The sequence below is a fragment of the Guillardia theta genome (assembly GCF_000315625.1).
Source record: "Guillardia theta CCMP2712 unplaced genomic scaffold GUITHscaffold_119, whole genome shotgun sequence".
NCBI classification, from domain to species: Eukaryota; class Cryptophyceae; order Pyrenomonadales; family Geminigeraceae; genus Guillardia; species Guillardia theta.
In genome coordinates this window covers 81,653-92,489 of record NW_005434555.1, presented here as the reverse complement: position 1 = coordinate 92,489, position 10,837 = coordinate 81,653, and the positions used below count along the sequence as shown (strand labels likewise).

At 51.7% G+C, this 10,837-nt stretch overlaps 5 protein-coding genes across 5 annotated transcripts; 2 read left to right on the top strand and 3 right to left on the bottom strand.

The window, feature by feature from the left end:
• Positions 1 to 516: 516 nt before the first annotated feature.
• GUITHDRAFT_117991 (hypothetical protein) lies at positions 517 to 1,339 on the top strand (the record flags this gene model as incomplete). The annotated part of the gene is made up of 7 exons (XM_005822766.1): positions 517 to 561; positions 608 to 655; positions 803 to 879; positions 928 to 1,001; positions 1,047 to 1,089; positions 1,212 to 1,263; positions 1,310 to 1,339. 7 exons carry the CDS (start codon positions 517 to 519, stop codon positions 1,337 to 1,339), a joined length of 369 nt encoding a protein of 122 aa, XP_005822823.1.
• A 135-nt stretch (positions 1,340 to 1,474) lies between these two features.
• Positions 1,475 to 2,449, bottom strand: GUITHDRAFT_117990 (Prefoldin protein, subunit 2; the record flags this gene model as incomplete). Its single annotated transcript, XM_005822765.1, has 3 exons — positions 1,475 to 1,664; positions 1,714 to 1,832; positions 2,357 to 2,449. 3 exons carry the CDS (start codon positions 2,447 to 2,449, stop codon positions 1,475 to 1,477), a joined length of 402 nt encoding a protein of 133 aa, XP_005822822.1.
• A 674-nt stretch (positions 2,450 to 3,123) lies between these two features.
• Positions 3,124 to 6,086, top strand: GUITHDRAFT_146193 (hypothetical protein; the record flags this gene model as incomplete). The annotated part of the gene is made up of 8 exons (XM_005822764.1): positions 3,124 to 3,233; positions 3,283 to 3,382; positions 3,428 to 3,721; positions 3,777 to 5,495; positions 5,557 to 5,614; positions 5,666 to 5,718; positions 5,768 to 5,902; positions 5,958 to 6,086. The coding sequence occupies 8 exons, from the start codon at positions 3,124 to 3,126 to the stop codon at positions 6,084 to 6,086; spliced, it is 2,598 nt and encodes an 865-aa protein (XP_005822821.1).
• A 371-nt stretch (positions 6,087 to 6,457) lies between these two features.
• Positions 6,458 to 7,300, bottom strand: GUITHDRAFT_117988 (hypothetical protein; the record flags this gene model as incomplete). The annotated part of the gene is made up of 1 exon (XM_005822763.1): positions 6,458 to 7,300. One exon carries the CDS (start codon positions 7,298 to 7,300, stop codon positions 6,458 to 6,460), a length of 843 nt encoding a protein of 280 aa, XP_005822820.1.
• Positions 7,301 to 8,841: 1,541 nt separating this feature from the next.
• GUITHDRAFT_146191 (hypothetical protein) lies at positions 8,842 to 9,684 on the bottom strand (the record flags this gene model as incomplete). The annotated part of the gene is made up of 1 exon (XM_005822762.1): positions 8,842 to 9,684. The coding sequence occupies one exon, from the start codon at positions 9,682 to 9,684 to the stop codon at positions 8,842 to 8,844; it is 843 nt and encodes a 280-aa protein (XP_005822819.1).
• Positions 9,685 to 10,837: the final 1,153 nt, after the last annotated feature.

The window sequence follows — 10,837 nt, the reverse complement described above, 5'->3', positions numbered from 1 at the left end:
TCCTCCTCCTCCTCCTCCTCCTCCTCCTCCTCCTCCTCCTCCTCCTCCTCCTCCTCCTCCTCCTCCTCCTCCTCCTCCTCCTCCTCCTCCTCCTCCTCCTCCTCCTCCTCCTCCTCCTCCTCCTCCTCCTCCTCCTTGTTATCTCTCTTGACTCCTCGTCTTCCATTCTTCTCTGTGGCCTGCGAGCATCGCGTTCTTTCCCATCCTCTCTTTCCTCAACCTTACACTCATTTGCGCCTTCAGAGGGACGAGCTTCAGGCTCTCCGTGAATCTGTACGCCGATCGGTGAAACCTCCTCCTTCTTCCTCCTTCCTCCTCCTTCTTCACTCCTCCCCCGCGTTGAACTCCCTTTCTCCTCGCTCCCTCCTCTTCCCCCCCTCTTCCTCCCGCTGACATACCTCGCAGGAGGAGAAACATCTCAACATCTGCACGAATCTTGTCAAGCTCCAGCATGGTGAGGCTCAGGAGCCGCTGGGGCGAGCGCATAACAAGCCTGCCTCAGACCTTGTGGAGGACATGGAGGTGATCGTTAGAGAGTATAAGATCAAGGGGATGCCCAAGGTGAGAGTCTCAGCTGGGGCTGAGCTGGGCTCATGTCAAGTGGCAGTGGGATGAGACCAAGAAGGACTTTCTCCTCGCCTTCTGTGAGGCTCAGGTGACTCATGCATGGACTCATCACGGTCTAATGCCCTGCTCCCTCCTCCTCCTCCTCCTCCTCCTCCTCCTCCTTCCAAGTCTATCCTACTCGCGATCTTCTCGCCCACTGTCTTGTCCGCCCTCCCTAAACCCAATTGACCTGCAGGTGCTCAAAGTTGCCAAGCTACAAGCAGAGATCCGACATGACACTTACAACTCGCGGACAGTCCCAGCTCTGAGCAGGTGTGGAGCCTTTGCCCTGCCTTGGCCTCCACTTTACGTCACGTGCAGGATCCTCGAGCTTCTCCAGCAAGCCAAAGCAGAGGCACAAGCTGAGAAATCAAACTTGGAGAAGCAGCTGGCCGGTGCTGCTGCTCGTTTCCCCTGCGAATACTCAAGAGTTTGTGCAGAGTATGAGGCCGGAGGCAGCATGATGGAGCGACTAGCGCACGAGTACGTCACCCTCAACTATTCGAAGTCTTGTCATGACCTCTACTTCTTCCTCTCCCTCACGAACGTTCTGCACTCGCTCGACTGCTTCTTTCCTCTTTCATGTTCCTCCTTTCTTCTTGCAGGATGGGCGAGCTGAAGGTGCAGCTGAAAGAGAAGCAATGGGCGCTTGAGCAGGTATACATGAAAGCAAACTTCATGTATCCAAGGTGACGTGGAGCAGGTAAAGAAAGGAGTTCTCGATGGTTTTTAAACTTCACCCCTTTGCATCTAAATCTTCTCATTATCATTGAAATTCATCGAAGTCTCGTTTGCCCACCCATGCTACCTCCTTCGTTCCCCCACGTTCACCCGCAGTTCCCCCCTCTTCTCAGATCTCTCAGCCTTGTTACTTGGGAGCTGCCTTCTCCGGCTGATCTCGCAGTCGAATGTTGTGCTTCGCTTGAAATTCCTGCATCTCCTTCTCCTTTTTCTGCAGCCTGGCGTACAAATCATCGCAGAGCGCCTGCAGCTGTACGTAGAGGATGAGACGAGAAAGATGGAAAGTGAAGAACTTGCCTTGTCCATGTTCTCCTTTACTGCAGGTAAGACTGTTGAGACGGTTCGCTCTGTGAGAACTCCGCCAACCATCCTAAGAAGAATGAGAAGAGGCAGGAGAGGGAGACTGAGATATCTCGCCTGTAACACTTCCTCTCCCCCTCCATCTTTGAGAGAGTCTCCACGACCAAGCTGTGCTCGTGGCGCTCCTGCAAACTCCATCGTCAAACCACCAGATCTCCTGGTGGGGTCATGCGCATGCGCTATGCTTGCATGTCTGTGTTACGTGTATGCAGCAAGAGAGGGTGAGATGGAGTAGCCATGGCACATGGTGATCAGTGCAACCCTCGAGGTGTTGCGGAAGGAAGGAGGGTGCAAGACAGCAGAAAGAAGAACATGAGTTGAGGTCAGTAGGCAGAGAAAATTAAACAAACGACTTGGGTTGGGGAAGAGGCATTCGAGGGGAGAGCACTTGAGGTCAGGAAAGGTTGAAGGTATAACGATGAAATGGAATCATTAAACAGATCACCAAGACAAGTTCAGACTTTAGGCAGGATGAAACCAGTGAGCACGGAAAACAGGAAAGTAGACGGGAAAGTGCGTCAAGGAGGAAGCAGAAGGATAAAAGGCACCAGCGGGATGGTGAGGAGCGGGTAGTGCGAGCAGCAGGAGCGCGGGAGTGACCGGAGGGGAGGAGCAGGAGGGTTGCAAGGAGCAGAAGGATGGAAGAGACCTGGTCAAGCTCGTTGATCTTCATTCCCAGCTGATTCGCTTCGTTCTTCATCTCCTGCAGTTGCTGCACCACCGCCTCCGCCGCCTCCGCCATCCCCGCGAGCCTAGAAAACACCCCCTGGTATCCACTACCCCCAGGTAAAGACCCCCGAGGATGAGTACCTTTGATTTTGCCCATAGTACCCGTAACTTTAACTTCTTTTAAACCGGTACTTAGTTACCCTTGCATACCTTTTCAATGGTTGAGGACCCCCTACCCCTTCCAATATTTCACCACTCATTGGGACGTTTCCCGCGTTTTTTGTAGCAAATGGCGAACGACCTGGTGGACGGAGGAGCGAGGAGCGAGGAGCGAGGAGGGAGGAGGGAGGAGCGAGGAGCGAGGAGAGAGGAGGGAGGAGAACCACGAATGAAGAGGAGTAGAACGAAGAGATGGAAGCAACGATGGGAGGATGATGTTGGGAGGGAGGGGGGGGGACGAGAAAATGGTTGGATCGAGGATAGACGTATAGTTGCGGATTTATTCCTTTCCCCCTGTCGAAGCACAAAGTGAAGGTTGATTCCAGATTTGGGCTGGAGTTATTCAGGATCCTAGACCATGTTAGGCTGATAATGCGCTTCGGCAAGAGAATTTGCGGTTTCCATCACATTGTCTTTGCGGGAAAGTTATTGTCTACCTTATGCCTCATACCTGAGAGCCCTGAACCTCTGAGAGGGACAAGTCCTTACAAAGTTCAGAACAGGTACTCAACCAAAAGACCAGGACTGATGTCGCCGGTACGGGCGTCCCGTCCTTTCACCCATCAACCCGACAGGAGCGATGCGTTTTCCCAAGACGTTCTGAAGCAAAAACTCAAGCACTTCTTCGGATTCGAGAGGTGGTGTTGCGTTCTTGTGCCTGTGAAATTCTGAAGGAAGTTTTTGTAGCTTTGTTGGAGAGCAAGAGGTCATTTGCAGAGCAGCTCTTCAAGGGCGGGATTCTGCTGTCTTTTGGGCTACTGGATCGGGCAAGAGTATTTGCTACCAGGTTTGCTCTGATTCCGAAATTTCTAGATGTGACCTTGTATGATAGTTGCCGGCCTTCGTCTCAAACAAGACAGTCGTTGTTGTTTCCCCTCTGATCAGCTTGATGAATGACCAAGTGAATGCAATCAACCACAAGGTTGGGTCATTGATGCCAACGGGGAAGCGGGCAGCTGTATTCCTTGGGCAAGGGAACAAAGATCCAGACGCGGAAAACCTTGCTCGCAGTGGACGTTGTGCATTGCTATACTTGACCCCAGAGAAAATATTTGACGGTGGATTTTTGAATCAACTTGAGGCTCTTGCTAGTTCAGGACAGCTCGCTCTTTTTGCTATTGATGAGGTGATTTTGCTGCAAACAATGCCCATTTGGATCTGATTCTCTCTTGTACTTGCAGGCCCACTGTGTATCACAATGGGGTGTAGATTTTCGACCATCGTATGCTTTGCTACGGAAGCTACGTGAATCATTCGACAATGTTCCCATCATGGCTTTGACGGCAAGTGCTGTGCCAAGAGTTCGCGATGATTTATTCAGTATATTGAATCTAAGATCTCCTATCATCAGTGTGTCTACTTGTGATAGGCCAAACTTGAAGATTACTGTTAGCAGGAAACAGACGTTTGCTGCAGATGTAAATTATATTTGTGATATTCTATCGAAAATGTCAGGCTCAGCAATAGTTTATGTTGCTACCACCGGAGAGGCGGAGAAGTTATGTACTGCTATTTTGCAAAAGTCGGAGAATAAGATAACAGCTCGTTATTACCATGGAAAAGACAAGATGGAGGCAAGGGATACAACGCATCATCAGTTCTTGACGGGAGTGATCAAGGTAGTCGTTGCTACTACTGCCTTTGGAATGGGTATCGACAAGCCAGATATTCGATGTGTCATACATTACGGAGCTCCCAAAACCTTTGAGGAATACTACCAACACATTGGTCGGGCTGGGAGAGATGGATTGCAGTCTGACTGTATCATGATCTGCTCCGACAGCGACTTTTCTAAGTACAACGACGACTTCTACCTCAATGGATTGAGTCAAGACAACAAAGTGGCGGTGAAGAACTCCACGAGCTATCTGCGAACGTTTGCGATGGAGCAGGACAAGTGCAGGAGGAAACTGGTCTTGGACTTCTTTGGAGAGTCATCAGCATGGGGGGATCGATGCGGGGATTGCGACAACTGTGCTAAGATTGCTACGAATGGGGCGAGTTCGAGAGATTTCAGCAAGGAGGCATCTGTCCTTCTCAGGGCGATTGAAGCATTTGGAGTGAAAAATCCAGCTGTGACTGCAATCTTTCAGTATCTTTCACAAGGAGAAATCAAGTCTGCGCCGTCTTCACTCTGCCCTGCACTTCGAGAAGAGATCAGAAATGAAAGGCAAAAACTATCGCCTGTCTCTCGCAAGGATGAATGTTTGAAAGATATCTTGGCTTCATTGAGAGAAAAGCAATTGATCAAAATCTGTGTCGAGAGGTATCAGAAGTACACATGGGAGGGATATGCTGTCACTGAGAAGGGAAGAGAGTTCCTGAGGTCTCCCCGGGCTTTGCTTCTTCCGATACCAGCCTTGATTATGAAACAAGAGAAAATACTTGAGGAGAAGGTCTCAGATGCGATTCAAAAGTTCTCCGCACGAGGTATCGCGATCGAACAGATTCCTGCACACGAGCTGAAGGAAGGCAAGGGGATTGTGTTGGATATGCATTTGATGTGGATTGCGGTCTTGGAGAAATACCGAGCTCGGGGGCGTGAAGATCTTGCAAAGACGCTGGAAGACCTGCTGAGCGCTATCATCGAGTGGAGAAATCAGAAGGCTATCAAAATCAATGTTTCTCCTCACATGATCTTTCCAGACCACTTGGCAATGCGCATTGCCTACTCGAAAGCAAAAAGCGTAGAGGCTCTGAGAGAATCGGGAATCAGGATTAACGACATTGATGAGTTGGCCGACCTCATATCATCACATTTGAAAGCAAATATAGACAGTGAGTCAGCAAAGGATTCTGAAGCTGAGGAGACGAACGACGATTATGACAACGGGATGGAAATGCTTCTCATGGAAGAAGTCTTCACTACCAAGAAGAGCTGGAAATACGCTGTTTACAAGGTCAGCGGCAGATGACTACATTGTGGTTTCAGGATTATGATGAATCTGATGAAACATGTAGACTGGGAGGGGAGGAACGATACCCAAATGGGAGCAATCCTATGAAAGATTCAAGAATGGTCTAATACCATCTCCTTAGTGTGCTGTGTATCGTGAATTTTCCTCTGCAGGGGAACATATTGAAGCCATTGCTATGAATCAAGAAAGCGGCAAGCCTGTGCAGGTTTGATTTTATTCGACGAGGGCTGCACTGTGTCTGATGCTCTGGCAAGGCTGAAACCATCGTCAGGCACATACTAGATGCTTTGCTGCATGCAAACAAGACTGTCAATCTCCGAGGCCTTGTGGAATACATGGGTGAGGGCTGCTTACCAAACCAGAAGGAATGGGAGGCTATGGAAGATGCGGTGCGTGCTTGATCATTCACGACTCCAGGTGTTGTTCCTGACCTCAAACGTACAGGCAGCAGTACATAAAATAGACCCCGTCAACCAAGAAACTTTGCCGATGAAGGAGGTAATGTTGAACCAGGGAGAGGGAGAGGGGGAGAGTGGAACAGGACAGATCGAGGAAGGGGATGCTTTATGCTGAATTAACAAAACGTTTATTAATTCATATATTAGATGATGCTTACTATCGTGGGAAGAGCGGAGATCCCACACCAAGACAAGACAAGCAAGGAGCAGGAGCAGGAGCGTACATGGTACGACAAGATCAGGTGAATCTTATTTGAAACACTCTTCCTCTCATCTCTCGCTGACCCCACTGGCCTGTAGATGGTGGGCCGCTATCAAGAGAGCTGAGATCCCCTTCTCCTTCCAGAAGCGCGGACTCGACACCCCGCCCACCAAGAAGCGCAAAACTGCCCCACAGCTGTAAACAACGCCCCCTGGTCCTCTAGACCCTCAAGCTGTCCCAGAGCTCCCACTGCTCCCCTGCCATTCCACCTCTGCCCATGTCCATCAGTCCTGCTTGGCTGGGTCCCAGATCTTCCGGAAGGAGTTCCTGTGGCGCTCGTGCAGCGACAGCGACAACAGCGAGGCGGCATTGAAGATGAGGAAGAAGACGCAGAAGTAGGCGGTCTCGTATCCTCGCTTCTCAAGCAGACTTGGCCGGATGAAAGTTGCAAAGTGACGTGACAGCGTTAGGACTACCGTGTTGAGAACGTGATGCCTCCAGCTCCACGACACGACTGTCGACGCCAAAGAATTGACAAATACAGACAGGAAGGATTTCTCCAAGGAGACGTCAAAGAGAAAATTCTCAACTAGCACTGTAAAGATTCTGAGTCTCACCATCCACACCATCAGCCTCGATGCCCTCCTCTTCACCTCCCCTGTCCATCGGCTCCACCGCATCGTTGTAACCCACCCCACCCCGATCATCCCCATCCTCACAAGCATGAACAAGTCCTCCGCCTGCAGCGGCCGCCGCTTCCATGCCCTTGACATGAAGTACATCCCATGGAAACAACTAGCGACTGCAAGGATAAACTGCATGAAAGGCACCATCCCGCGGTACATGGAGTCAATGAAAAACTGCCCGTATGCCTCCTCCATCTCCCTATCCTCGAAGCTCTGCGCCCCCGCAGCGCGCCATGGCATAAACACGCTCTCAAGCATGTCTGAGCTCGCCGCAGCCCCGACGCTCCCCAGCCTCTTCCCGCCCCCTCCACGCAAGCCGCCATCGTCGTATCCCCTCTTCTCTGACCTCGGTTGCACCCCCTGACTCTGCTCGCTTGAGAGCTCGCGATGCCTCGCGACGTCCTCCCTCGAGTGCGCCGTGTCGGGCTCGTCGATGCTCATGGTACAAGGATGTCACGAGCGCGAGATGTCCTGAGGGGCAGGGAAGGCGATAGGAAGGATGTGAGGTACGAGGCAGGGAACAGACAAGCAGTGCTAGAGGGCGTGAGGGAAGAGAGATGGGATGTGTATGGAAGTGGACAGGAGTTAGGCAGTAGGGTAGGATAGGAGCGTGTTGCAGGAGGGTTGGAACGAAGATCGGAGTCTGACTGGGAAGAGGAAGATGCAGAAAAACGAGTTGGTTGGGGGAATTGACCACTACCACCCCTGTTTTATGATTGATGGCTTTCAACTTGTTCTTGGAAGCGTAACCTGGCAATTTTACTAATAGACACTATAGCAAAACTGGACCATGTGTGGACCTTTGCCTCCATTTCCTCTTTTTCCTCGAACGTACACCCCTACTCGCCCTCCCAAATAAACCCCACCCCCTAATATCCCGACATAGTATGAGCTTCCAATCATTGCCTGCCTTATCCTTCTCAGTTTCTATAGTGATGACAATATGTAAAGTACCATAAGGTCATACCCATCCCTTCACACCTACCCCCAGGGTTAAAAGGGCTTTCGGAAGCGGATGATCAGTCACGACACCGGGTCACGTTACTGGTGGTGTCCATGGCAAGAAATATCAGTGGACGATGGTCGAGGCAAGCAGCCACATGGCAGATGAAAGAAACCCAATCACATGTTGAGCTGTCATGATTGATCAAGGTAGTCGTTGCTACTCTATACATACTCCTGTATCTGATGGCTGAGAGAACAACATGGGAGGGGCGGTTTAACCTCTCCGATCAGCGACTTTTCTAAGTCACTGTACAACGACGACTTCTACCTCCATGGTTTGAGTCAAGACAACAAAGTGGCGGTGGAGAACTCCACGAGCTATCTGCGAACGTTTGCGATGGAGCAGGACAAGTGCAGGAGGAAACTGGTCTTGGACTTGTTTGGCGAGTTGACCTCGTATCTATCAACAGCATCGAGGAATCGATTCACTGAAATATCCTTTACAAACATTCTCTGCGGCGATTGGAATACATGACATTGAAAAGATGTACCACATTGGTAACCTGCTCAATCTCATTTCATCAAAATTGACTGCAATCACTGCGACAAAATGTGTACGAGATTGAGTGTCAGATCAACGACAACATTGACAGTAAGAAATTGGAAACGATTCTTCCTGAAGAGGCCTTGACTTCGAAAAGCATCTTGAAACAAGATTTTATTGTTTGCAAGGTAAGTGACATGCCTTGTTGAGATGCTCAATCAGCATTCCATCAACATCACACCAACTTAATATTCATTCCTCTATCAAAAACTACCTCTCATCTCTCGCTGACCCCACTGGCCTCTAGATGGTGGGCCGCTATCAAGCGAGCTGAGATCCCCTTCTCCTTCCAGAAGCGCGGACTCGACACCCCGCCCACCAAGAAGCGCAAAACTGCCCCACAGCTGTAAACAACGCCTCGTGGTCCTCTAGACCCTCAAGCTGTCCCAGAGCTCCCACTGCTCCCCTGCCATTCCACCTCTGCCCACGTCCATCAGTCCTTCTTGGCTGGGTCCCAGATCTTCCGGAAGGAGCTCCTGTGGCGCTCGTGCAGCGACAGCGACAGCAGCGAGGCGGCATTGAAGATGAGGAAGAACACGCAGAAGTAGGCGGGCTCGTACCCTCGCTTCTGAAGCAGCTCCGGTTGAAAAAAAACTGACAGATGACGTGACAGCGTTAGGACCACCGTGTTGAGAACGTGATGCCTCCAGCTCCACGACAAGACTGTCGACGACAATGAGACAGTGAACACTGCGAGGAAGGATTTCTCCAAGGGGACGTCCGAGATTAGGTGCTCAGCCATCAGTGCAAAGATTCTGAGTCTCACCATCCACACCATCAGCCTCGATGCCCTCCTCTTCACCTCCCCTGTCCATCGGCTCCACCGCATCGTTGATACCCACCCCACCCCAATCATCCCCATCCTCACAAGCATGAACAAGTCCTCCGCCTGCAGCGGCCGCCGCTTCCATGCTCTTGACATGAAGTAGATTACCTGGAAACAACTAGCGACTGCAAGGATAAACTGCATGAAAGGCACCATCCCGCGGTACATGGAGTCAATGAAAAACTGCCCGTATGCCTCCTCCATCTCCCTATCCTCGAAGCTCTGCGCCCCCGCAGCGCGCCATGGCATAAACACGCTCTCAAGCATGTCTGAGCTCGCCGCGGCCCCGACGCTCCCCAGCCTCTTCCCGCCCCCTCCACGCAAGCCGCCATCGTCGTATCCCCTCTTCTCTGACCTCGATTGCACCCCCTGACTCTGCTCGCTCGAGAGCTCGCGATGCCTCGCGACGTCCTCCCTCGAGTGCGCCGTGTCGGGCTCGTCGATGCTCATGGTACAAGGATGTCACAAGCGCGTGATGTCCTGAAGGGAAGGGAAGGCGATAGGAAGGATGTGAGGTACGAGGCAGGGAACAGACAAGCAGTGCTAGAGGGCGTGAGGGAAGAGAGATGGGATGTGTATGGAAGTAGAGAGGAGTTAGGCGTTGGAGAAGTTGGAAGGTTTGGAACGTAGGATTTGATATACTGTGAGAAAGGAGAGAGGATGGAGGAGGAAGGAGGGAGGAGGGAGGAGGGAGGAGGGAGGAGGGAGGAGGGAGGTAGGGTGTAACGGAGGAATGGAGGGAGTGGCAGTGGCAAGTATTTTATTAGGAGGGATTTGGCTCTACCGCGATAGAAAGGAGGAGTAGAGGGTTGTACCACCCCTGGATCATCGATTCAGTACCCCCTTTTTCCTCAGTACCCTACTCCAAAATACTCCGGACCACCCTCTAGCTCTCTTCTTCTCGGTCTCCTGACCACCGAGCTGCACCTGGTGGTTTTACTGATAGAGGCAATAGGAAAAATAGACCAAGTCTGACAGCCGATCGTTAGACCCCACCCCTCCCCTAGACGGTGCGCATGTCGGGATTGTAGCTGACCCCCCACCCACTCGTGACCCATGAGTCATACAGGTAGTCAGTAACGTGACTTGAGCATGACGTGGGGAGCCAGAAAAGGATATCTTGGAGCTCTCGAGAGGGGGTCCTTGCCCACACCTGGGATGGGTGGGTGGTCAAAATTTAGGGTAGGTAGTGTTTTGGCACGACAAGAGCACCAAGGGCTTTGTGTGGGCGGGTGTTAGTTGTGGGGGTCAAAAATGATAGGTGGGTAGGGGTACTTCATGAGGGGGTGGGGGGTCCCGTACGGTCGCACTGGATATGCGCTCGTTGTGGCCTCTTGTTGAAACCTCCTTCAAATCCTGATTAAAGAAAGTTAAAATAAATAACTTAATTTCACCGGATATGGTCCTGCCGTTTTGCATATTGCCCCGATGGGACACCGAGCCCTCCAGCTATGGAGGAACATAGAAGGAGCAGAAAGGCGGCCGAACATGCCGGAGCGAGGGAGCGAGGGAGCGAGGGGAGGGAGCGGAGGGGAGGGGGGGGAGCGGAGGGGAGGGGGGGGGGGAGCGGAGGAAGCGGAGGGAGGCGGAGGGAGCGAGGGGA